At 41.9% G+C, this 25,731-nt stretch overlaps 1 protein-coding gene across 1 annotated transcript; it reads left to right on the plus strand.

Moving 5' to 3' along the window:
- The first annotated feature begins 1,296 nt into the window (after positions 1 to 1,296).
- On the plus strand, positions 1,297 to 24,032 carry VPS4B (vacuolar protein sorting 4 homolog B). The gene is made up of 11 exons (XM_081014906.1): positions 1,297 to 1,544; positions 5,399 to 5,510; positions 5,979 to 6,129; positions 7,559 to 7,626; positions 8,679 to 8,798; positions 9,393 to 9,549; positions 11,417 to 11,565; positions 11,790 to 11,871; positions 14,181 to 14,400; positions 17,594 to 17,731; positions 21,943 to 24,032. Exons 1-11 carry the CDS (start codon positions 1,521 to 1,523, stop codon positions 22,042 to 22,044), a joined length of 1,323 nt encoding a protein of 440 aa, XP_080871032.1. The 5' UTR covers positions 1,297 to 1,520; the 3' UTR covers positions 22,045 to 24,032.
- Positions 24,033 to 25,731: the final 1,699 nt, after the last annotated feature.

Consider the following 25,731-nt stretch of genomic DNA (forward strand, 5'->3'; position numbering starts at 1 on the left):
AATAGAAGGGGGAGAAATGGAGGCAGTGAGAGATTTTACTTTCTTGGGCTCCATGATCACTGCAGATGGTGACAGCAGTCACGAAATTAAAAGACAGCTGCTTCTTGGGAGAAAAGCAATGACAAACCTAGACAGCATCTTAAAAAGTAGAGACATCACCTTGCCAACAAAGGTCCGTATAGTTAAAGCTATGGTTTTCCCAGTAGTGATGTATGGAAGTGAGAGCTTGACCATAAAGAAGGCTGATCGCAGAAGAATTGATGCTTTTGAATTATGGTGCTGGAGGAGACTCTTGAGAGTCCCATGGACTGCAAGAAGATCAAACCTATCCATTCTTAAGGAAATCAGCCCTGAGTGCTCACTGGAAGAACAGATCGTGAAGCTGAGGCTCCAATACTTTGGCCACCTCATGAGAAGAGAAGACTCCCTGGAAAAGACCTGATGTTGGGAAAGATGGAGGGGACAAGGAGAAGGGGATGACAGAGGACGAGATGGTTGGATAGTGTTCTCGAAGCTACCAGCATGAGTTTGAACAAACTGAGGGGGGGAAATGAAAGACAGGAGTGCCTGGCGTGCTCTGGTCCATGGGGTCACGAAGAGTCGGACACGACTAAACGACTAAGCAACAACAATATATGAGATTACCCAGCAGAAGCTCACACCTCTCATTGAGTCTGTATACATACTTAATGTACACATATTAAGAGGCTCGTTCTTATTAAGCTACATTGCTTTAAGGCTTCCTGGATGCCCTGTGATCATATTATAAAGTGGATGCATTCTACGTCATAAACCAAGCACTTCTAGTTGATGTTTATTTTTGTTTTCCAATGTATTTCCTTACCGATTAAAAAAAAAATTCAAATTTTAATTTTGAAAGCATGGCCAAGAAAAAGAAATTTTGAGAACCACTGGCTTAGCATCTTCAGACCTAGATGCGTGTTAAAATTAAAATTAACGTGCTCATTGGATTGGATCCCAAACAAAGTACAGTATCTGCCTTGTCATCACCAGGGTGGGGAGACGAAAAAAAAAACTGTCCTCTGTTGTGGACGAGCAACAGTTAAAACTATCGGCAACACAAGCTTAACCACGCCCACTCGAAGCAGGGAAGGCCCGCTGAAGTCAAAGTGTAACAGGCGTGGTGACGCTTGCCAGAACTACGACACCGCGCCGCGCATGCGTAGCAACGACTCCACCCGCCTCGCCTCGCCTCAACTTCCTCCTTCTGGCTTGGCGCCGTTCCTCGTCCTATTGGCCGTCGCGGGCGCACAGCCATGACGTCAACAGGGCGTCACGGAAGCGGAAGAGCTCTTCGCTTCCTTTCTCCGGCCGGCTGTGGGATTCGCTTGCGGAAGTAGCGTGAGGGGTCTTTTTTAATCGTCGTTTGGCGGCGGCTTCCTTGCATAGCCGGTATATAGGCGAGAAGGAGGAGAAAAGCGCGAATTGTCAACGTAACTTTGTCCTCTCTCTGTTTCCGTTTCCCCGGGAAAAACCGTCCCCGTCAGCCCCCGCCCATCATGGCGGCCACATCCAACCTGCAGGTGAGCACCTGGCGCGGGGGTTGTTGGGCGCGTGACGGGGAGCCGCGCCGGAATTCCGAAGTGTGTAGGGAAGGCGAGGCAGGGAGGGCGAGGGAAGGAGTCCTTCCGTGAGGCGGCTCACCTTGACTCGGGCTACATGGACGGTTACCTCTTAACTGACAGGAGTCCCTGGTTCCTACGAGGAAAAGAGCCTCCGTGTTTCCCTCCCTCTTAAGCAGCACGACGTGGGAACGAACAGCAGGGGGAGACGCTCCGCCTCGCCTCACCTGACCTGCCAGCGCCCCGGAAGCGTCTCTCTCTCTCTCTCTCTTGGAGCTGTCAGGATGGTGGCTGGCTGCTGAGCTACTACTGCTTCGGCCTTGGCCTCACACAGCGAGTCGTGGAATTGAAAGGGACCCTGAGGATCATCTAGGCCAGAGCTTTCCAAAACTAATCGTGATTATTGTTACAGTGGTACCTCGGTTACGTTTCAGGTTATAGACTCCGCTAACCCAGAAATAGTGCTTCAGGTTAAGAACTTTGCTTCAGGATGAGAACAGAAATCGTGCTCCGGCGGCGCAGCAGCAGTAGGAGGCCCCATTAGCTAAAGTGGTGCTTCAGGTTTCAGTTTCAGGTTAAGTACGGACCTCCGGGCCGAATTAAGTACTTAACCCGAGGTACCACTGTATTGCTTTTTAAAAAGACCTGCATCATTTCGCGACACAGCTGTTCGGTTTGGCTAGCAAACCCGAAGTGAAACTCATCCCCTTTCCAGGAAGCGCTCGCGCGACGTGCCTGCATGCTGCCGCCAGCACACTTAACATATTGCAACACACAGTTTGGAAAGCTCTGATCTAGTCCAACCCCCTGCGGTGCAAGAATGTGCAGCTGTCCCCATACAAGGATTGAACCAGCAGTATTGGCATTATCAGTGCCACACTGTAACCCAGCTGAGCTATCCAGACACCGCCTTGGGAGAAGCACTGGGATGCCTCTGGGCATGTGCAGAATGCATTTCTGTTGCTGCGGAGGCAGCACTGCGTTCTTAATCTATTTTGTTAGTTTCTTTACTTAGAGAATCCTGGAATTGTAGTATTGGAAGGGGCCGCAAGGGTCATCTTGCCCAGCTCCTTGCAATGCAGGAATTTGTCACCCAATGTGGGGCTCAAACCCACAACCCTGAGATAGAGTCTCATGCTCTACTGAGCTCAAGGTGGCATGTGCTCAGAACCCTGTGAGGTGGGTTAGGAGAATCACTGTTTAACCATGGTTTTAAGGCCTTGGTTATACAATAAAAACTAGCTGGACAAATAATTTTTATCTGACGGGCAGAGCAATGCAATCCCATTTGTGTCCATCTCCATGTGTGTTGCATTAAACAGACATGATTATCTGCTGGCCCTGCCACCCTTGCTATGAAATGGTGTTGGTGTGACTCCCCAGGCACAGATCTCCCCCCTGCTACTTACAGACCATGTGGGTAGAAGTGATGTCAGTGAAGAGCTTTGTGTAAAACTTCTCAAACACCTGACAACTAGTTGAATGCTTAGCATTTGAGAAATGCTGTGCAGAGAGCTTAGGAAGCTTTTTGAACTATGTCCTCCACCTCAGTGGGTCAACTGTGGTAAGTCACCTGATGCCAGATGCTTGACAGATGGTTGGTCCCATGCACTACAGATAAATCTCTGCAGATAAATATCTACAGATACTACAGATAAATATCTGGACTACTTGGCTAAAAGGTTCCCAAACCCCTGATGTAACCTCTGCCACCTGCCCCCTTACATAATCTGCACATAATTTGTCGGTTTCATTTCTATTGTGCAATATCTCATACACTTCAGGAACTAGAGAGTAGATAAATTGCCATTTTGTCTTATTTGCGCAGATGTTTTGTTGACATTTTCTTGCATACAACTTGAAAGAGCAGATACGTGATGGGTTGACTTTCAGGCTCTTAAATTTTTGTTTACTAATGTAGTTTCTCAGTTTCATTTGTTGGAAAGTAAGTAGCTTAGGGATTCACTAGTCATTTATCCTAATTCAAGATTTCAGTGCATGTATTTTTGTTTCTTGGTAACTTTGGAGAAAATCTTTGTACACTCGCAGAAAGACCATAGCTCAAAATACATGATATTGGTATGGCTTTATTTGGATTACTTTATCCAGGTGTAACATACATTTTCTGTACTCACCTATAGTCCTGTGTAATATACTAAGTAATGTTTTATGCAGTGGAAGTTTTTCTGTAATTGTGTGAAGTGTCTGAACATTTCTGAAAGCAATTTTGGGCACAATTGTATCCACAAAGACACACCCCAATTTTTTTGCAGTGTTTTTAAAAAGATCTGCATTAATAAATGCTAAGAATTTCTAGCACACTTAATTTACATATGCACAGATATTGAAATACCTTGTGTGGTGCATAAGCCATTTCCATCTTAGTGGGAAGCATTACGTCCATGGTAATTTGTGTTGCCCATAGCTTGGCAGCTCCTTGTAACTGTCCTCTCAAAGGGAACAACCCAACATGAAAAGCGAACAAAACACCTATCTCTAAAATGCCTACTTTCCAAGTGGCGTGTTTAAAATCTGAAATCATAATGAAGATAATAGCCTGGAGCCTAAGAGAAATAAATGGAAGAAAGTTCATGAAAGAGAAGTACCACATCTGTTGCTCCCTACCCACTGGAGTAATCAGAGCAGACCCATGGAAATTTAAGTTACATGGATTTCAGTGGGTCGACTCTGCTAGTTGGATTATTATTTTATTCTTTTTATTTATTAAATTTGTATACCGCCCTTATACCCCTTGGTCAGGCATAGGTAAACTCAGCCCTCCAGATGTTTTGGGAGTATAACTCCCATCATCCCTAGCTAACAGGACCAGTGTTCAGGTATGATGGGAGTTGTAGTCCCAAAATATCTGGAGGGCCGAGTTTGCCTATGCCTGCTGTAGGTTTTAGGGTGGTTCACAACACAGGTTACAATATAAAAGCACAAAATACATAATACAAAATTAAAACAATTAACATACTGATGTATACAAGCTAATAAAAATACACTCCCCAACAAAAGTTTCATGCTGTATCATGCTATATTTAAAGTTTCACTGGTCTCATGTTTGTTTCTATTAGTATTGTGCAAATCATCTCCATGAGATGCTTTTGGACACAGGAATGACTCCCAAGAGTGATTCTGTGGCTTTTAATTGTAATGTGATAACTGTTTAAATTGTACTGAATACAGGTAATTATCCACAGAACTGCAAAACTAGTTTGGAGCATCTAAGGGGGCTTTATTTCTGTTGTCCAATGTGGCAAAAAAAAAATTTTTACTGTGGAGAGTTTCAAAAGCAGTGTGTAATATTGTAGGGTTAGGGTCTATTGTATATAGGGGAGGGAGTCAAAACTCCCACTATGAGCACACAGATCCTTGGGTTTGCCTACATTAGTTGCCTGTGGGGATGTTCTTCAATATTAATTAATTTTATAATGAATGATTTTAGAGTGTTGTTTGTGCTGTACTTTTGTACTGTTTTATTGTTGTTAGCCGCCCTGAGCCCGGCTTCGGCTGGGGAGGGCGGAATATAAATAAAATTTATTATTATTATTATTTGAAATAAGAACTACTAGCCTACCTAGCAGGGAGAAGTGAAACGGAAGTGAGGTTGACAATACAGCATTAACCATGGCTTACTGTAGCATTCTAATCCAGCCAGTATAAAGCCTCTTGACTATTTGAAAATGAAGGTGTCATTTCAGCATATAATGCAGTCCTATTGTCTTCTTGCATTCCCATATTACAAACACTTAGGGTTAACTTATTTAATTGTTTTAACCTTAATCGTGTTTCTTTCTTTTCCTTTTAAACAGAAAGCAATAGACCTTGCTAGCAAGGCAGCACAAGAAGATAAAGGAGGAAACCTTGAGGAAGCCCTCCGCTTGTATCAACATGCTGTACAGTATTTTCTTCACGTTGTCAAATGTAAGAATTACCACGTTAAGTATAAGTAGCTGAGATTTTTATGTTTTTAAACATTCCTTCACATTCTTGGAAATTACAGCAGTAGGTTCCAAATTACATGCCATGGTCTTGCTAATGACATTTTGATCATAAATTAAATCAGTTAATTGGGACTCAGAAAGGGAAATGGAGATCTTTTGGAAGACTGACCCATCTGTCTTATATAAATGGAAGGCTAATGACCGGTGATGATGTATTTGGAAACTGAACCTCTGCACTGAGAAAACTGAGTACTGTACAAAACTAGTCATACTAATTGTCTCAGAAGATAATGCATTCTGTGCACTAAAATAAAAAAGGAGCACCTGGAGAGGGTAATTGTGACTATAACATTTTTTGTTATTTATAGGGAGGGAGGGGATGTCTAATTATGGTTTGTTGTTCTGTAACTTGGATTATAACGCAAAACAAAATACTTTCCATTCTCAGATGAAGCACAGGGTGACAAAGCAAAACAAAGCATCAGAGCAAAGTGTACTGAGTATCTAGACAGAGCAGAAAAGCTGAAAGAGCATTTGAAAAAGCAAGAAAAAGCTCCCCTCAAACCAGTGAAAGAATCTGGTTCTACTGATGTAAAAGGGTATGTTAGTTTCATGTACTACAACATTCTCCAAGTTTGCTTGTTTAATGCTTTCAGTGGTGGTGGATCAGTGCGTGGAAAACACCATATTTCAAGACCCGTGGGCCTACAGATTATTTTATGACCTGGTCATCACACTTTCTATATTAGATACTAAAAGTAGTAGAGTTAAATGATACAACATGGTATCTGTTTTAAGCATCCATTCTTTCTTGGGATGAAACAGGAATGGCAGGAAGAAAATTGTATTCAAATAGGTATCATTCAGCCCACTTCACTCACTACTTCCCCATTTTGAGGGCGGTGAAGCACAAGCCTCATACTGGGTAGGGAGCTCCCTCAGGGACATAACTTTCAATGACTGTGTGGTTCTTTCCTGCATCAGCAGTTTCTGTGCTATAGCCACAGACTTCCTTACTGAAAAGGAAGTGCATGGAAAAATTAAAGGGCTTGCCTTCCACAGCATGTTGGTGATCAGGGGTTCCAAGGACTATTGTGTGCTGACACGTCCTATATTACTTTTGCTCTAAGTTCTCTTTCATAAAACTATTTCACAGCAAGATTCTATCTTGTGCGGGGGTTATGTTCGTGGGATGGCACTTATACGGAAAAATGTGTATACTGAAGCCATCATCTTGGAACTGTCCCTGCATGAACATTCTTACCCTATCCAGAGCCATGTGCTGAGTGGCCTTACCAGACTCTGGGATGCTGTCATGAGATCTTATGGGGCCATAAGATGGGGCCATCCAAGTTCCCATGAGGTCTCATGAGACCCTCCTGGAGCCCGGTAAGCAAGTCTTAGAGCTTGAAAGCTCTTTCTGCAAAACAAGCTTTTTAAGCTCTTCCTTCCATGCATTTAACTTGTGTGAAATTCAACCAACTGACCTTCAACCGCGTAAAGTTGAAACCACACATGTTACATGTGCATAAGTTATACAGTGGTACCTCGGGTTACAGACACTGCTAACCTGGAAGTAGTACCTCGGGTTAAGAACTTTGCCCCAGGATGAGAACAGAAATCATGTGTTGGCGGCGCGACAGCAGCAGGAGGCCCCATTAGCTAAAGTGGTACCTCAGGTTAAGAACGGTTTCAGGTTAAGAAAGGACCTCCGGAACGAATTAAGTTCGTAACCAGAGGTACCACTGTAATTGTATTACTTTTGATTAATGGGAAATTACCATGGGCCAGGGTCGCACTAATAAGCTGTATAAGAAAAATCTTTTTTGTAACATCCACCTACAAAAACACAACTATTCCCTTAATCTTTTGACAGTTATATGCTTCCAAGTTTTTTGAAGTCCCAGTTTGCATGTTATGAGAATGGGTTCTTTCATTACAAATAATGTCATTTAAAGCAGCAACAACTTGGCTGGAAGAGCCTGTCTTTTAGCTGTGCATTATTTTTTTTCCTTATACCCAAATTAGGAATGATAGTGATGGGGAAGGAGAATCGGATGATCCTGAGAAAAAGAAGTTGCAGAATCAACTCCAAGGTAGCTTTACATCAAGCGCTTAATATCTCGAATAAAGTCTTTTTATCAAATGAACAGGGCAGAAGTTGCAAGATAGATAACTTGAAACATCTAATTAATATCAGCCTAATAACGGGACAAACGTTACAGTTTAAAAGGGAGAGTGCAAATGTACCCCCTTTTTTCCTCCTAGCTGATTGCAGCCACTTTCCCCCTCTGCTTCTCTGGAGTAATTGTCTTTTCTCTCTCCCTGCTTGATAACAGACATTCAAGATTCTCTTGCAGAAGATACATAACTACATAGCTAATCAGATTGACTGCTTAGCATTGCCACTGAGGGTAAATGAAACAGGCATGATGCTCCAGGGCCAAGGGAGGTATCCCTGCTTCGCAGAGGCAATCTGTTCACATTCCCTTCCTTCTGCTGTTATGCTGCAAGGACAGTGTCAGTACCAGTCTTTTTGGCCTGTAAGGGATGATAGTGCTACCCATGCAGTACAGTTTGGGTGAAGATACAGAGCTCAGCTCTGTATGGTTATATTCCCTTGCAGATACTTTCTTCCGTGTTCATTCCTCCCCCTTCCCAAAAGATCACCTGAAGGTCATGAGAGAGAGACTTTATGACCTGGCCACCCCAATCAAAATCATTCTACAGATCAAAGAAAATGTAAAAATTCAGATACTTCAATTGTTGTCTGTTTAGCCCTAGGTTAAGAATAGGATAGTTTTGTCAGTGCCAGGATGTAAACTTAAGTTTTCCAAGTACTGGAGCCTTTGAAGAAGCTCTTCTGTAAACGTTAGACTAGAAATGATCAGTGATCTTCTCCAGTGGTGATACTGTTCTTTTTTTGAAACTGGAAAAGAATGAGGCGTTTAAAATGATTTGATAGTTTGAGGATCTCGCAGTGGAAATAATTTTAAAATATTTTAGTTGGACTATGATGTTGCTTCTAGCTGCTGCCAATGTGTCAAGTTAAATCGTTGTTCGATTTTATTCTGTTTATTTTTATTAATTGTCCATATATTGTAAGCTGCCTTGTGAGGATTTCAGTCTTAATAAATCAATTTCATAGGTGCTATTGTCATGGAGCGACCAAATGTCAAATGGAATGATGTTGCTGGGCTAGAAGGAGCAAAAGAAGCTCTCAAAGAAGCAGTAATATTGCCTATTAAATTTCCTCATCTTTTCACAGGTATTTCTTTATATATTGTCTTTCAGTTACAAAACCCTAAAATGTTTAAGCTGTAGGGCAAAGTACCCTGCTTGAACATCTATGTACATGGGTGTCCTAATCTTTCAGCTGGTCAGGAATAGTTGCTGCTGCCATACCAGTCTGAACTGCTAGGAGGCACTTTATGCCACATTTGTGCATTCCTAGTCTGTTTGCATGTTTGTGCTTCCCTAGGCAGGGAATTTGGTGCTGAGTTGATAGATGGGAGTCCTAGACTGAAACAGAATGTAACATTTTCAACATACATGTAAAAAGGGTGCACCAGAATTAGTACCTTGTATTGATTTTTTTCTGGTACAATCCTGTGTGTAGCTGTTGGCAGGAATCTAATTTCCTGCTGACAATATAATATTTTATTCTGATAATTCCAAAAGCATACATATAGAAGTAATTTATAAATGATAATAAAAGCAAGAAGTACCTCTCTTAATTATGTCACAAGTGATTATTTGCAGGGGTTGGGTGTTATTTTGTACCATAATCAATTCCAAATTGATGCTTTTTCTAATTAGTCCCCCCCCCCACCATATTATAAATACACTTTATATTTCTTAGGGAAGAGAACTCCCTGGAGAGGCATCCTTCTGTTTGGACCCCCAGGAACAGGAAAATCCTACTTGGCAAAAGCTGTTGCAACAGAAGCTAACAATTCTACATTCTTCTCCGTATCTTCTTCTGACCTTGTCTCAAAATGGTTGGGAGAGAGTGAAAAGTAAGTATTAAAGCTATAAAGGGTGGAAGCTTCCAGTTCTTCAGGTATTGTGAACCCACATGCCAAGCCTTGATTTCTGTTCAAGTGACCCCTTTGCTCTTGTATGAGAACCAAGGGATAAGGTAACTGTAATTTGAGTATTCTAATAGGTGCTTTTCCTGTGTTATATAAAATATATTGTCTACAAAACCTCCTGTAAAAAAAAAGCCTTTAACATTTTTTTAGGACGCTGCGATAGATCAATGTGGCTACCTATCAACAATCTCACAGGTTTCAAATTCTGTGTTTAATCCCCCCATGAAATGAAAAATTATGCAACTTGGAAAAAGTGTGTTTCTGCTCTGCTAGGAGAAACAGACTGAAGGGAAATGCATAAGAATGGGGAAATACATGGAAGGAACTGATTGACTGGTCCTTTGAACGAGAGCTGTGTGGTTCTATAGGAAGTACCACCCTCTGCTTCCTAGTTTTTAAATTGCTCACTGGCACTCCTTGATACACTTCTCTGTGGGGTGTCTGGACCCAGTATGTCTGACTGGTTTGGAAAATGCAATATCGTTCCTGGGCTATTCATACGTAGTTCATGTATGAGACTTGGATATTAAAAAGTACCTTCATGAAATAAAGAGGGGGGGTCCTGTTTTGTGGGGTTGGGAGAATAAGAAAGAAAAGAGGAAGAATTGGGGATTGAGGTATGTACCAAGACAAAATTGCTTCATGCATAGTTGCCCATTCTAAGTGAATGAAGCCAGTTAAATTTCAGACAGACAAATGCAGTGGTTTTAGGTTTTTTAAAGGGGATAACTATAACATTTTAACTTCTTAGTGTTACATTTGCTGGGTATTGCCTCTTCTGAATGAAGGAAGCATATCACATTTCAGATAGAAAAGTTCAGAGGTTTTATTCAAAAGGAGCCTTTAATATTTGAGGGTGAAGGAGTTTGCTTCTGCACCCCAACTTGGTGGTGCAATTTGTATGAAAATGGAATACATTGTAGAAGCACCTGTATGCTAAATAGCCTACAAAATTTCAGGATAAGTGCAGGAGTTAGGGAACTGTCAGGAAAATCAGTTGAGGGTTTGTTTGCTTTTTCCTGCTCAATTGACATGAACTAAGATCATTCCCAAAGCACCGTTGTTGGAAATAAAGGTGGGACCTGGTCATTTGCTTGTTGGAAGCTAGCAATGTCAGTCAGAAAACTAAGCTCCCTCCCCCTGCCTGGCATTTTCTTTTTATGGAGAGCTTGGGAGGAGGAAACACAACCATTTTTAACAGACAGTCTGGGATTGCATGCACCAAATCTATGAGTTAGATCTGAGTTTGCTTTTCAGGAAGATCTTCACCTTGGACAAAGCCTGAATAGCTATGCGGCAGCCTAGTTTGCTTCTAGATTTGTTCTTTGCCCAAAGCAGATGCATAGTGACAGTGAGGGACTGCAATAGCATTCAGGCATGTAGGCCTTCAGACTAACTCTCAGCTACATCATCTCGAAAGTGTAATAATCTGCTCTGCAATTTACTACCCTGTGTTTCATGTTTCTCTATACTATGACATCTAGAAATGTTGTTCTTCAGCTATATTGCAAAGAGTCCTGAAATTATAGTTACTGGGCAGTTGGATAATGGTTCTAATCAATGGAGAGATGACCAAGAACTAATAACTTTGCTGTTTAATTTCTCAAACTTTGTATGAAGCAACTGGATAAAAGGCAATTCTTATATGAAGTATATACACTTAGTTATAAAGGTTCTAGTATCTCATCATCTATGGAAGATTAACAGCTAAGAACTTTACTGAATTTCGGAAAACAGGTGAAATACTTCCGTGTTGCTGTCCTGCTGTAATGTAACTTAAATTGTTCCACAGGCTAGTGAAGAATCTGTTCCAGCTTGCCAGAGAAAACAAACCTTCAATTATCTTCATTGATGAAATAGATTCTCTCTGTGGCTCCAGAAGTGAAAATGAGAGCGAAGCTGCCAGACGAATTAAAACAGAGTTCTTAGTTCAGATGCAAGGTAAGATCATTTTCTTGGCATGGCTACTTAAAGTAATATGATAGCTTATATAACATGATTGTCTGTGGCCTAGCATTCATTAGCCGGCCTAGGAAAATCTGTGGAGATAAAAGTTTATGGTGTTTAAAATATGCTAAGTTCAGTGTTTCTCATTCTCCATGCTATACATTGCTTAGAGGTTGTTATTATTATAGTCACTGATTAAATTCACCTGTTCTGATTAGGAGTTGGAACAGACAATGAAGGAATTTTGGTTCTGGGAGCTACTAACATACCTTGGGTTCTAGATTCTGCCATCAGAAGAAGGTAAGGTATAATAACATAAATAAATTCATTATTGTCCTGGTCAAAGTGACACTGCTTGCAGCTTAGTCAGGGTTGCAGGATTACTTGTCCACCTCTGGTATAGTAACACCTCTCTCCTGGTGCTGACAAAGCACTGCAGCCCAAGCATGTAGCAGTAGCAGTAGCAGCAATGAACACCACTTGCATCAGTATCAGAATATAGTGGGTGACAGAAAGCACTGGACAGTTTTGCTCCACTTTGCAGGCGTATTTTTCGCTCCATAAGGCACACTTTTTTCCTCCTAAAAAGTAAGGAGAAATGTGAGTGCGTCTTATGGAGCGACTGGCGCTGCGCAGAGAGGGAGAACTGCGCAGCGCCCCTTCAGCGAAGCGGAAGGAGGAACAGAGCCCCTTCTGTTCCTCCTCCCACTTCGCTGAAGGGGCACTGCGCAGCTCTCCGTCTCTGCGCAGAGCCTGTCCTGCGAAGCCGGAGGAGGAACAGAACGGTCTCCTTCTGTTCCTTCTCCAGCTTTGCTGAAGGGGCGCTGCGCAGTTCTCGCTCTCTGCGCAGCGCCTCTCCTGGCTTCTGCCTTAGCCGTGTGCAGCCTCTTCGGGCAGGGGGAGCCTTCATCCCGCTGCCCTGAAGAGGCTTGGTGCGGTTAACCCAGAAGCCAGAACAGCCACACGGTATCCCAGAAGCCAGATCCCTCTTGCTGTTCTGGCTTCTGGGATTCAGAATAATTTTTTCTTGTTTTCCTCCTCCCAAAACTAGGTGCGCCTTATGGAGCAAAAATGCGGTACTTCAGTTAACCTACGATGGCTCTAGTTGTTTATGTCGGTGCAGCGACACAGTTTTATAGGATTGTGCGGCCACATATTATTTAAATGCATTGGTGCGGTTCACACACCATGTTAAGCCAATATGTGACTTGGCCCAAGTGTGTGGGCTCCAGGTGATGGAATTGCAGCCTTTTGCTCCCCCTCTTCCCTGGTCATTCTACTGCTGTGCTGAGCTTAGCCATGGCTTTGCCTACTGTGCTATCTGAACCCAGGCTCATGGTTTAGTTCTCTCCAGGCTAACTGTGAACTGTAATTAAGGATTGCCCTACCTTATGGTTCATCCAGGAGAGCTACAGCACGAACCTGGATTCAGACGACTCGCTAAATCAAGCCATGGCTTCATGCCAAAGCGGTACAAACAGAGAGATGCAAAATGGCCACAATCTCTTTCCTGGAAGCTTGCACATTGATACTAAGCCATGGTTCGGCTTAGTGTGATGTGGAAACCAGGCTGCTGTAAACAAAATGTTTCCTCATTCTGCTCACAGAAGTAATTATAAGATCTTTGAGTAATCTTGTCAGAAGAATAAACAAACAAGGATTACTTTGTACGGTGAACCTATTAGTTTGGCTTTGTTTACTAAAACTGGGAGCAAGCACTATACCCATGCATCCTCCGCTGTCAGTTGCTAAGCAGATTCCTGTTTCTGATATAATGCACAGATTGTTAAAAGAGACCAGGAGTGAAACATCAAAGCAGAGTGCAAGGGTATGCATGCAGCCTCAACCCTTGTGGCCAGACCATACTTTATGAAGTCAGAACTACTGCATCCAATACATGCCTTAGTATGTCCCTTAATGGAACAAACTAATATTGTATTGTGAAACATCTGCAATACTTCTTTAATCATCCATGCAATTTTTTTGCTTTAAGAACATGAAATATGTTGGCTATGATTTAGTGTGTAAGCAGTTCTATAAATATGGCATACAGTGCACTTTTATGGAATTTTAAAACACAAGTTCCTGAATTTTATTCAAACAACCAGTAACTTTTAGTTATTTTATTATTTCTCCGGACCGTAGAAAATAATTTTGTCACGAGCGTGAAAAGAAATGGACAGCTCAAAAGGACCTGGATTCTAATACTTGCTTTTAAAACTCTCAGTCTGGGTGCTGTTAATGTTTCACAGCTTACGTTTCATGGTTGGATTTTTCAAAAACTGTAGTATAAAGATAGGGTTATAGTCAACTGTGTTTTACAGAGTAGACCCATTTAAATTAATAATTTCCTTTCTCCAGGAAACCCATTGTTTCCTCCCTAGTTGTGCTAGAAAAACAAACTTGAATTTGCATGAAATCTGTTATGGGCAGTGGTATTTTTCTAGGAAAAGAAATGCCGGAACTTACCATAAATGCCTCCCTTGTTCTTTTATAATGGCTGTGGCACCTGAGAGGTGCCATAACTGTGTTCCGGTAAGTCCTGTGTGGGAAAAAAACCCTGGTTATGGGTATGGATGAGCATCACTGTTTGTGATTTTTCTAATAAGGTTTGAGAAGCGCATTTACATTCCCTTACCTGAGGATCATGCAAGAGCTGCAATGTTCAAGCTTCACCTTGGGACCACTCAGAACACCTTGACTGAATCAGATTATCGAGAGCTGGGGAAGCGAACCGATGGCTACTCAGGCGCCGACATAAGCATAATAGTACGAGACGCCCTAATGCAGCCGGTTAGGAAAGTTCAGTCGGCCACACACTTTAAAAAAGTGAGTAACTGGAACTTCTAAATTCTTCTTCTGCATGCTCATCGGAGGTCAACAGGTGGTTGTTTTCAGGACTCAACTGCAGGGTTTTGTCCCAGGTCACGTGTGGTGTCTCTGTAATGCAGCACAAAGTTTAAGGGGAAGCCTCCTGCACCTCTCGACTTGCAGCTGGGGAAGAAAGGGCAGAAAACAAAACACAACTCCAAACAGTTCATAACAAGGTGCCTACTTTGGTGCCTGCAGGTGCTCTGGCAAACCAACGCATCTCTCCGTTCCAGTTACAAGCCAACAAGGAGAAAGTGCATGAAAATGATATACAGGTGGTACATGACCCCAGTCAAGCTTGCAAAAATCTATCATTTGCCCAATAATAAATGTTGGAAATGTAAAGAAACTGAAGGTACATTCTTTCACCTTTGGTGGACGTGCCCAAGGATTAAGGCTTTCTGGGAAATGATCTATAATGAAATGAAAAAGGTATTTAAATATACCTTTCTGAAGAAACCAGAGGCCTTTCTCCTGGGCATTGTAGGCCAATTGGTGCCAAAGAAGGACAGAACTTTCTTTATGTATGCTACAACAGCAGCAAGAATACTCATTGCAAAGTATTGGAAGACACAAGATCTACCCACCCTGGAAGAATGGCAGATGAAGGTGATGGACTATATGGAACTGGCAGAAATGACTGGCAGAATCCGAGACCAGGGAGAAGAATCGGTGGAAGAAGACTGGAAGAAATTCAAAGACTATTTACAGAAATACTGTAAAATTAATGAATGTTAGAATGATGTTGGATAGAAATTAAGTGGTTTCCAGCTGTAATGCTATAAGGGAATATGAAAAATGGATTATTAATAGGTAAAAATTTAATGTCACAATATTTCAAGACCAAAGACTAGGATAAACAAAGAGGGTAAGGATTTGCTGAACCAACAAACCGAACTGGAATACAAAAAAGGGAGGCGTGAGGAGGTCCGGGAAACAAGCTAATGAAAAATAAGTAATGGAAAGATTGAGTGGTTTTTAATCATTTTTATTTTGTATTTTTTTTCTTTTCTTTTTTTTTTTTTTTTTTTGTAACATTTTGAAAATCTCAATAAATATCTTATAAAAAAAAAGAAAGAAAGTGCAGCACAGGTATATCAGCTTGCTCGGCCTTTTCACTCAGATTCTCTGAGCCCCCATTGTGTAGAGGGAAGCCCATATACCTGTGCCTCCCTTCTCCAGTGGTGAGCTGAAAACAGGAGGTATAAGCATGGTACTGCTCTGTCTTTGTACACACAGTTGGCAAGTGCAGAGCCAAAACAAATCCCAGGCTTCAGCAGAACTCTCGTGCCTCATTGATCCAACAGGAAAATGACCACACCTGCAGGCAAGCTGTCGAGGAGAGAGCCAACACCATATCTTGGTTCTTGCTATTCCCTACCACTGTCTTTAAAGTCATCTTTAAATACTATGGTTTTAAGATTTTACTTGATGGTTGCAGTGCAGGTACTGTATATGAGGAAAGTGTCATCCCTGTCTATTTGTCTGTATCCTCTCCTATTTCATAAGCTGTATTTATATTTTAAAAGTGATCCTTGCTTTGCATAAAACTTCTATCCCAAATTTTCCAGAAGTCCTAGGATACCTTTTAAAACAACAACAGTGCTTACACACAAATGTCCTTTCCTATTATAGTTCATCACATTTGGTTTTAAAGGGCTGCAAGTCATGACATGATACCAGATTCTGCCTGAAATTCGACATGCTTGAGAATGTAGACAACCGACTGTCTGTCCCAGAAAGGAGAATCATGAATATTGGTGCTAAGTACTGTGCAGAGAAAGGGGCTCCTTTTTTTTTTAAGTGATGTTATCTTGGGCAAATGCTTTCTAAAATCTGGCTTGTTTGTTTAAAAATATATAAACATGTTTTCCGTATTTGGATTATATACACTGTCTTTTCATCAAAAAATTCTGAAAGTTATAAAGGCGGGCAGCAGAAAAAGAACTTTACTAGCAGGTCTTCTTGGCAAAGCATCAGAAGCTTATATGCAGTTGAATTCTGATTGCCAAGTAAATTTACTGTTTTCTAGTGGCGCTGTGGGTTAAACCACAGAAGGTCGGCGGTTCGAATCCCCGTGATGGGGTGAGCTCCCGTTGCTCAGTCCCAGCTCCTGCCAACAAAAGCACATCAAAGTACAAGTAGATAAATAGGTACCGCTCCAGCGGGAAGGTAAACGGTGTGTCCGTGTGTTCACCAGAAGTGGCTTAGTCATGCTGGCCACATGACCCGGAAGCTGTACGCCGGCTCCCTCGGCCAATAAAGCGAGATGAGCACCGCAACCCCAGAGTCGGTCACGACTGGACCTAATGGTCAGGGGTCTCTTTACCTTTACCTTATAGCTCTCCGCAGAATGGATTTGGTAGTTGTTGAAATGTATCCTGAGAATGCCCCATCACAAGAACGTAACAAGCAGGACAGGATGTGCTGGTTATGATACTAAACCAAGTTTATTTCTCTCATGTGCTACATAGCATTAATGCTTTTCTTCCTGCCTGGTATGACTTGGTCTGCCAGAAAATCCACAGAACATTGCTAGCCAAGCTTTTGGGCAAGTACAGTGGTACCTCAGGTTAGATACGCTTCAGGTTACAGACTCTGCTAACCCAGAAATATTACCTGGTTTAAGAACTTTGCTTCAGGATGAGAACAGAAATTGTGCTCTGGTGGTGCGGCAGCAGCAGGAGGCCCCATTAGCTAAAGTGGTGCTTCAGGTTAAGAACAGTTTCAAGTTAAGAACAGACCTCCAGAATGAATTAAGTTCTTAACCCGAGGTACCACTGTATGGCAATAGCCAAGTCTAAAGAAGTACATAGTGCTACTCTTAAGGCACACTATAAGTACAGGTGCAACCCTGCCTTTCCATAGATGTGGGTTTGGGTCTAAAACTTGGCGAAGTAAACAGGGAAAATAAGCTTAATTATGCCACATAATTACATCTGTGGGTTCTCTTGCTCTTTCAAGCTTGCTATAAAGTCACATTGCCTTTGGCACAGAATGCCACTTATGTTCTAGATTCACAAAACAAAACATCCTTGTTCACTTGTTTCCTGTTAAAGATAAACATGTATGCCTTTTACCATTGACCTTGTTTGACAGAACCTCCAAATGCATTTACTCCTGCAACTGAGAAATTTTGCTTCTTCCAAAGGTGAAAGGACCATCACTGTCTGATCCAAACGTTCAAGTAGATCTGTTCACTCCATGTTCTCCGGGAGAACCAAGTGCCATTGAAATGACGTGGATGGATGTGCCAGGGGACAAACTACTGGAGCCTGTTGTTGCAATGGTTAGTCTTTGTTTTGCTATGGATGTTTTCACCTTGGACTAGCTCTGCCAGAGGTCACAGCCTTATAATTAAACCAGTGTCCTATTTCCTGAATACCGGATATAATTCCGATGGCTTAGTGATGGGTGTGCTCAATTGCAAAGTACACTTGCTCATAAGAGAGATATGTCCCTTCTTCCTGCAACTTCTCTCCAATCAAAAAAGCTCCTCCCTGTTGTGCTTTGCCATCCTGGAAGGTATTGTGAAAGAATTCTGAGAGTGTGCCCTTGCATGCACTCCTGAACTAAACCTTCCTGCAGTAGCTGATATTCTTTATGTGGACCCTTCTTGCTTTGTGCATCAAATGCTTAGGATGTGGTTGTTCCTCATAAAGATGATAAAGGTGAAGGGTTTCAGTATCTCCTCACTGCCTTGCATTAAATACTTGGAAAATGACACTCAATATAAGTTGTGTAGAGTTATATATGAATGGTTTGCTGCTTTCCTCTGAAGTTCAACCACCACTATTACAAAAACATACCTGCTACTGTCGTAAAACTTCCAGGCTGGAGGTGGTTTATGCAGAGTGACAAAGTTGAGTATATTGATTGAAGAAGGTGGTGAGTGCGCTAGAATGGGGGATGTGAACTATTTATTAGATATTTTATAAAATTATTGAATTCAGTATACAAAACTGCATATAATTTTATATTTGATCAACTCTGCTGCCTCCGCCCCCTTGTCAGTGTAAGTCCGTGAAGAAGTACATCCCAAAATCAGTTCATGTGCTTTATTTTACATAATTAGAATCAACAAAACCAAAAAACTACAGCTCCCCACTCTGGAGCTTTTTTCGCCGTTGAAATAAATATCAGTTCCCACACAATAACAGCAGACATTTCTATAAATAAATTTGAAGTTTAGTTTAAGCCCCAATACCCCTTCCACCACATTATTAAGGGTGTTATTCATTTATGGTAGTACAAAATTAAAACCGCTTGCACACAAATAATATTGTCTAAGGCTGAAAGGAAATATATAATTTGAGTGTGCCCAGTGGATTTGTGCCTCCTTCCTGTATCCTAAAACTGACATTGAAAGTATCCTTCTCCAGTTTCAAAAACAGTTTGGCATGAGATATAATTAACAAACTTTACCCTATGAAAATACAGGATGAAAAACAATTAGTCATTAGTTGTGGCTCTCGACTGCCATATTTTGTTGTCAAGTTATTCTTAAGTGATATGGAGTAGCAACATCATAATAACAATCAAACATTTAATATTAGGACAGCCGCCTTATTGACCTGGTTTTCCAATAATGGTAAGCCAAACAGTGGCTTACTGCAAACAAGCAAGCATGCTGGTTTTATTGTTATCATTGCTTTCTTTGCTGCGAATTATTTTGTATTGTGAATTTTATTGTTACCAATCTTTTACTGCCATTTTTGTCTGAAAACGTAGGGAATAAATGGAAATCTCCTGAACTGCAAATGAGTAAAAAAAAAAGAAAAAAGGCTCTAAAAGTTGCTTGCTGCTTCTAAGTATCTGTGAAGTTTTTGCATTTTCTTTCAACTCTAGCATAAAAGTTACATCCCGTATGGGGCTCACTGACAAAAATCCATGTGCCCAACAAGCTTTGTAATTTCTCTTGAGTCTTTCTTTCTCAAAAGAGGAAGGCTTGCAAGTATTTTTGAATAATGACTTCATTACATCAAAGTCTGCTTCCCACAACCTGTCCAGTGGTCAAGGGAAATGAAAGCTTGTTTATGCCCATAACACATAATTTGCTCTCATTTTCCTTCCTAAACCTTTGTTCAGCGGGCAGGCATATGGTGGATATTGTTTCTGGGATTATACCCTTTAACAAGTCTAAACTTGCTGGTGGTACCTTTTTTTGGCAAAATCTCATGGTTCCGCCTGGTACTTTAGTCATCCAATAGTAATGAATTCCTCTAACAAATCTGTGTATGTTGTGTTTACGAAAGGGTTTGTTATGTCCGTTTTAAAAATAACAAAGAACATCCTTAGGAGATAAATATAAAAATACGGCGAATGGGGGTCAAGGTGAACACCTTAACCTACATTGTTGCCTACCCATGAGGCTTCAAGATTCATTGGGTATAAATAGTTATATCACTTGGAGGATCAAAACTTAATAACTTGCCCTGTACTTTAATGTGGGTTCCTAACAATTACAGGCTTCAAAAGGCAAATGCATGCTGATTCTGCAGGTGAGTGATGGTGGAATTGTAGTGATTCTGTCATGTCAAGAATTGGTGTGGCCTAGTAGCTATGGGTCAGAGCTGGGACCTGGGTTGCCATGAATTTGTTAGGTCCGCACATACCCTTAGCCCTTTGGCAATATGAGGGCAATACTGATCTGCTTTACATGATTGCTGTAATGGTTGTTATATACGTTAAATGCTTTGAATAATGAAGTTGTTAAATACTGAATAGATTTACTGAATAACAATCTGTTCTCATATCTGTTCCCAACCCTTGGAGTGTGCGAGGAAGTGTTCATTCACTTTTTTATCATTATGTTGTCATTTCTCGAGGCCCAGAAGTCATTCTAAACGTTTACTCAGGGTTTGATTTGATTTGATTGATTGTCAATTTACCGTATTTTTCGCACCATAGGACGCACCTGACCATAGGGCGCACCTAGTTTTTAGAGGAGGAAAACACACAAAAAAATATTCTGAATCAAATGTTGCACTAAACTATTTAAAGCAGCAAAGCGGGCGGCTCCTGTCCGCTTTGCTGCTTTAAATCGAGCCTCAGGGGAGGGTAGGAAGGGGAACCATGGCTTATCTAAGTCCAGTTAATAATGCTGAGCCTGACTTATGGCCATCGAGATTAGCCTGGCCGTCTCAGTGGAAATCTGGGGAGGCTGAGGTGGACATTCCAGTGGTCAAAGTGTGGTTGTGTCTTCCTGCCCGGCATCTATTTCCTGCCGTCTTTCCCCCCTGCACCCCCGCACCCTGCTTCGAGGGAAGGAAGCGGAGCCATGGATCCTCTGCTCGCAACTGCAGTGGATTCCCTCCACTTTGAAGCAGGAAAGTGGGAGAGGAGCTGCTTACACAAGTGTAAGCTGCTCCCCTCCCACTTTGCTGTTTCAAAGGGAGCCTGGGAGGAGGGAATCCGCTGCCTTCGCTAGCAGAGGATCCATGGTCCCCTTCCTTCCGTCCTCCGTAGTTGCTTTGAAGCAGGAAGGTGGGAGAGGAGCTGCTTACACGAGTGTAAGCTGCTCCCCTCCCACTTCGCTGCTTCAAAGGGAGCCGGGGACTAGGGAATCCGCTGCATGGATCCCCTTCTTTCACTCCTCCGTGGTTGCTTTGAAGCAGCAAAGTGGGAGAGGAGCTGCTTACACGAGTGTAAGCTGCTCCCCTCCCACTTTGCTGCTTCAAAGGGAGCTGGGGAGGAGGGAATCCGCTGCAGCTTCCCCCACCTCCCGCAAAACCGGCAGAAGCCGCCAGCTCTTTAAAGGGGCTGCACGGCTTCTCCTGGCTTTTCTGGGAGGTGGGGGGATTCCCCCACCTCCCACAAAACTGGCAGAAGCAGCCAGCTCTTTAAAGGGGCTGCGCGGCTTCTCCTGGCTTTTCTGGGAGGTGGGAGAAGGGACTGATGCAGCTTTTTCCCCTCCTGGGGAAAAGCCCGCAAGAGCGCACGAAGCTTGTGTGCGGCTCTTGGGGGCTTTTCCCGCCTGCCTCCCCCTTGCATTCGCTCCATAGGACGCACACACATTTTCCCTTGCTTTTTAGGAGGGAAAAAGTGCGTCCTATAGAGCGAAAAATACGGTATTTACCTTCCTTCATCCAAGGGTCACAGGGTGGTTTACATTAAACATGCTTCTGAGTAAACATGCGTAGGATCGTGTTGTCAAGCAGTAATTGACATGCGTGGGTCTAACTACATGTAATTTAAAGTAGGTGTGGTGACATAGATTTCCTGGTCTCAAGTATCATGGTTGCTTAATAATATTGGTAAGCTTCCATCTTTGGCACATGAATGATTGGTAAAATATATGTAGAAATGTGTTGGCTCTTCTGTATCTTCATGGCTGCTTCTGTATCTTCATGGCTGCTTCTTATATTTCCCCCCTCTATTGTGTCATTGAGCTGTGAAGTTGGCAAATGTATGTTGGTGACATTTCTTTTTAATTGCACGTAGTTTGTTTACACAGAGAAATATTTGGCTCTTGACTGTTTGCTTTTCTCTATGTGGCAGGCGGATATGCTGAGGTCATTAGCCAACACAAAGCCCACTGTGAATGAACATGACCTGGAAAAACTAAAGAAGTTCACAGAAGATTTTGGACAGGAAGGCTAATCCAAAGACCATTGAGACCCTAAATTTCTTTATTTGGAATTCTTGCCTCTTTATTGCCAATAAATGAATTGCGCCTTCCTTCCTTTCCATATGAACTGATGAGCCATTTGCAAGGACCCTTGAGCTTTTATATTATCACTTTCCAGAAATATCTATTAAATGTCTTCTTCTGAGAGCATGATACTGGGATCTTGTGGCGAAGAAGAAGGAAAACGTGGTGAAAACACTTTAACATGTAACAGCCCCTTTAGCTATTGCAGTTTTTTAAGTTTGGATTTCAGGTAATTTATACTAGTCCTAGTTTATCAATATTATAAAACTCCTATAGACGAAAAACTGGGATGGGGTATTTGTGACATTCCAAATGTTATAGAACTCTCAGCTTTCATCAGACCTGGCCAATATTGGCAACGGTTAGGAATGATTGAAGTTGTGGTTCAACTATATCTGAGGGTTACAGGTTCCCCACCCCAGCCTAAAAAACAAAACAAGTTGGGCAGAAGACACATTGATTGCCTGGTGTTTTCAGTGTCAGTCAATTTTGTCTGCAAAGAAATTCTCCATTTGGAATTATGCAGCATTTGGTAATATATGTAGTTACATGGGAGTTGATTATAAAGAATAGCGAAAGAAATTGGGGTTGGGAAGTGAGAAAGAAGAACTTGCATTTTTTAAAAGGCCAGTACTTAACCGAGCGTAATGTTGAACTGGTACTTTGTATTTTGTTTTCTGCTGTGTGGTATTCAGACATTGCCTTAAAAGCAGCAAGCATTGTTTTTAACACCAATAGACACCTGTCACTGTGCAACCTACCAGAAAATAGCTTAAAAAATAAATAAACATTTTGGAGGAACTTTCCCTCCTCCCTCCTGTTTTCATGGAACATTTCTGTTGGGTAAGAATCCATGGACAACCCTGCAGACCAAATTTTAGCAAGCCATTCATTGAGGGAAGGATAATTCTGGACTCATTTGCAAAGAAACTTTGGGACCAAGTAGGGAACGGTGTAGCGAACCTCTCTGAGGTGCCAAGGGAAGTTGGTCTTGTTCAGAGTCTACCTACAAATATCTAGCTTATTAGTTCAATAATTAAATATATTGGGAATGGGTTGACATTTCTTTAAACACAGTATAGGGGTAGTGCATATGGGTTCCCCGCCTCCCAAGGCCTTTGCTAAGAATTATTCATCTTAGAGAAGTGCCTGAATGTAACTTACAACACTGCGGTCACAGCACTGAGTTGTGCCTTGCAAGTTTGCCCCTGTTGTAGACAAGTGATAATCAATAATGTAACACATTGCATTATTGTTAATAGAATTGTACCTTGTAGATGCTTTGTGCTTTACAAGATTTCTGAGTTTATTAAGTACTGTATGGTTACTCTCATGAGATTTGGTTTTGTTTTTCTGTACATATTCTGTGTACTTTCTGAAATCATAGGACTGGTGGAAATTTGCTTATGAATGAAGTAAAAAGTTGCAATACAACACTAGCTTATGTTTCTTTAGTTTTTTTTTCCCTTTGGGGCAGCTTTATATGTTAAAATATTTGTTGCATTAAATTTTGCATATGCTCAGAAATACAATTCAAATGATATTCTGAAATCTACTCAAAGACATTTTTGAGAACACATCTTTGAAACTGCACTTTACTTTTTATAGTTCTATATTGCAGTGCTTCATTTTTCATTTATTGACAAACATATTTCAGAGCACTGAACTCTTTACTGTCATATGCATTGTGTAGACCCAGCATTTTCCATACCTACTTTCTTACCGCTTGCTTCTACTGCCTGCTGCATTATATCTGCTTTCAAAATCAAGTGGATTTGAGACTTGGGTTTGACATGTTGAGCTTCACCTTATGTTCATGTTATGATGTGTGCACTCTTAGAACATTTGGCACTTATATCATGGAGACCGTAGGTCATCAGTCAAAGCTCTTCTGTAATGGTTTAAAATCCAAAATAAAATAATGTTCATGTTCTGATTCCATTTGCTTGAATAACTATTTGTTAGGGGTTTTGCAGCAATTACCAATTTCTGCAATATTTTAGTTAGGTAATTCCCAAAAGATGGTTTACAGAGAATGAAATCCAAAATCTTCTTACACCTGCAGTATTAAAGGTAAAGGTAGCCCTGACCCTTAGGTCCAGTCGCGGACGACTCTGGGGTTGTGGCACTCATCTCACTCTATAGGCCGAGGGAGCCGACTTTTGTCCGCAGACAGCTTCTGGGTCGTGTAGCCAGCATGACTAAGCCGCTTCTAGCTAACCAGAGCAGCGCACGGAAACGCTGTTTACCTTCCCACCGGAGCAATACCTATTTATCTACTTGCACTTGACGTGCTTTCGAACTGCTAGGTGGGCAGGAGCTGAGACCGAACAACGGGAGCTCACCCTGTCACGGGGATTCCTGTAGTATTAGAATAGTATTAATTCCTTCAATTTAAGGTGGTGAACTGCTGCCATTATCACCATGTTTTAAAAGTAATTTGACTATTCCTTCTTTCAAGGAGGAACATCACAGTTCCAGATAAAGTATTACCTGAAAAGTATATTGGAGGGGAGGGACATGGGTGGAGCTGTGGTCTAAACTACAGAGCCTAGGGCTTGCCAATCAGAAGGTCGGTGGTTCGAATCCCCGTGACGGGGTGAGCGCCCCCGCTGCAACCCCAGAGTCGTCCGCAACTGGACCTAATGGTCAGGGGTACCTTTACCTTTACCTTTATGTTGGAGGGGAGCTTTGGGGGAAGGAATTATAGTTCTCAATAATGACAATTATTTCTTTGATATTTACTACTTTCACCAATACAGTGGTACCTTGGGTTACGAACTTAATTCATTCTAGAGGTCCGTTCTTAACCCGAAACCGTTCTTAACCTGAGGCGCACTTTTACTAATGGGGCCTCCCGCTGCCGCCACCGCATGATTTCCATTCTCATCCTGGGGAAAAGTTCTCAACCCGAGGTACTACTTCCGGGTTAGCGGAGTTTGTAACCCGAAGCATTTGTAACCCAAGGTACCAATGTATTTTCATTAATTTGGTATTACCACATATGGGAGTCTCATATTTCCCTTTTAAAAAAAATAATTAGCCTATAATATAACTGGGTGGGAAAAACAGCTGGGAGAGGTTTCGCAGCAGCAAATTGTCTACAGGGGAAAAGGTTAAGCAGCAACACCCTCTTACTCTTCATTTACTCAAACTTGCAGCTTCCTATGGCTTCCTTTGTGCCAGGTGATATCTAACTGGGCCCTTTTCCCTGGAAAGTGAGCATAGTAATTGCATCCTTAGCTTTACAGGAAGGAGAGACAACCCATTTTTTGTTTGGCTTGCCAAACTGGCTTGCCAGAACAATGGGTAGGATTTACTTGCTCGGGCTATTTGGAATCAGGGTTGTATTAGACATGACTAGCAATGACCTGAATCTTGGAATGTGGTCCATGCCAAGCAATGGTAGAGTAGATGTGAATGCTCAGCATATTCCCATCTTGCCTCAACTTCACTTTTGGAGCTCAGAAGAGATGGAAAGGGTCTGAGAAAGCCACACACTCCACCACCACTGCTCCATTTAAAATTCCTCCCTTCCACTACTTTACACAAGTCACATTCTCCTAGGCCTAGTTTAACCAAACTTTGCACCAAGGTGCTAATCAAAGCCAGAGTGGCACAGGTGGCTACTACTG

This window comes from Podarcis pityusensis, assembly GCF_964106645.2.
Source record: "Podarcis pityusensis genome assembly, chromosome: 7".
Lineage (NCBI taxonomy): Eukaryota > Metazoa > Chordata > Lepidosauria > Squamata > Lacertidae > Podarcis > Podarcis pityusensis.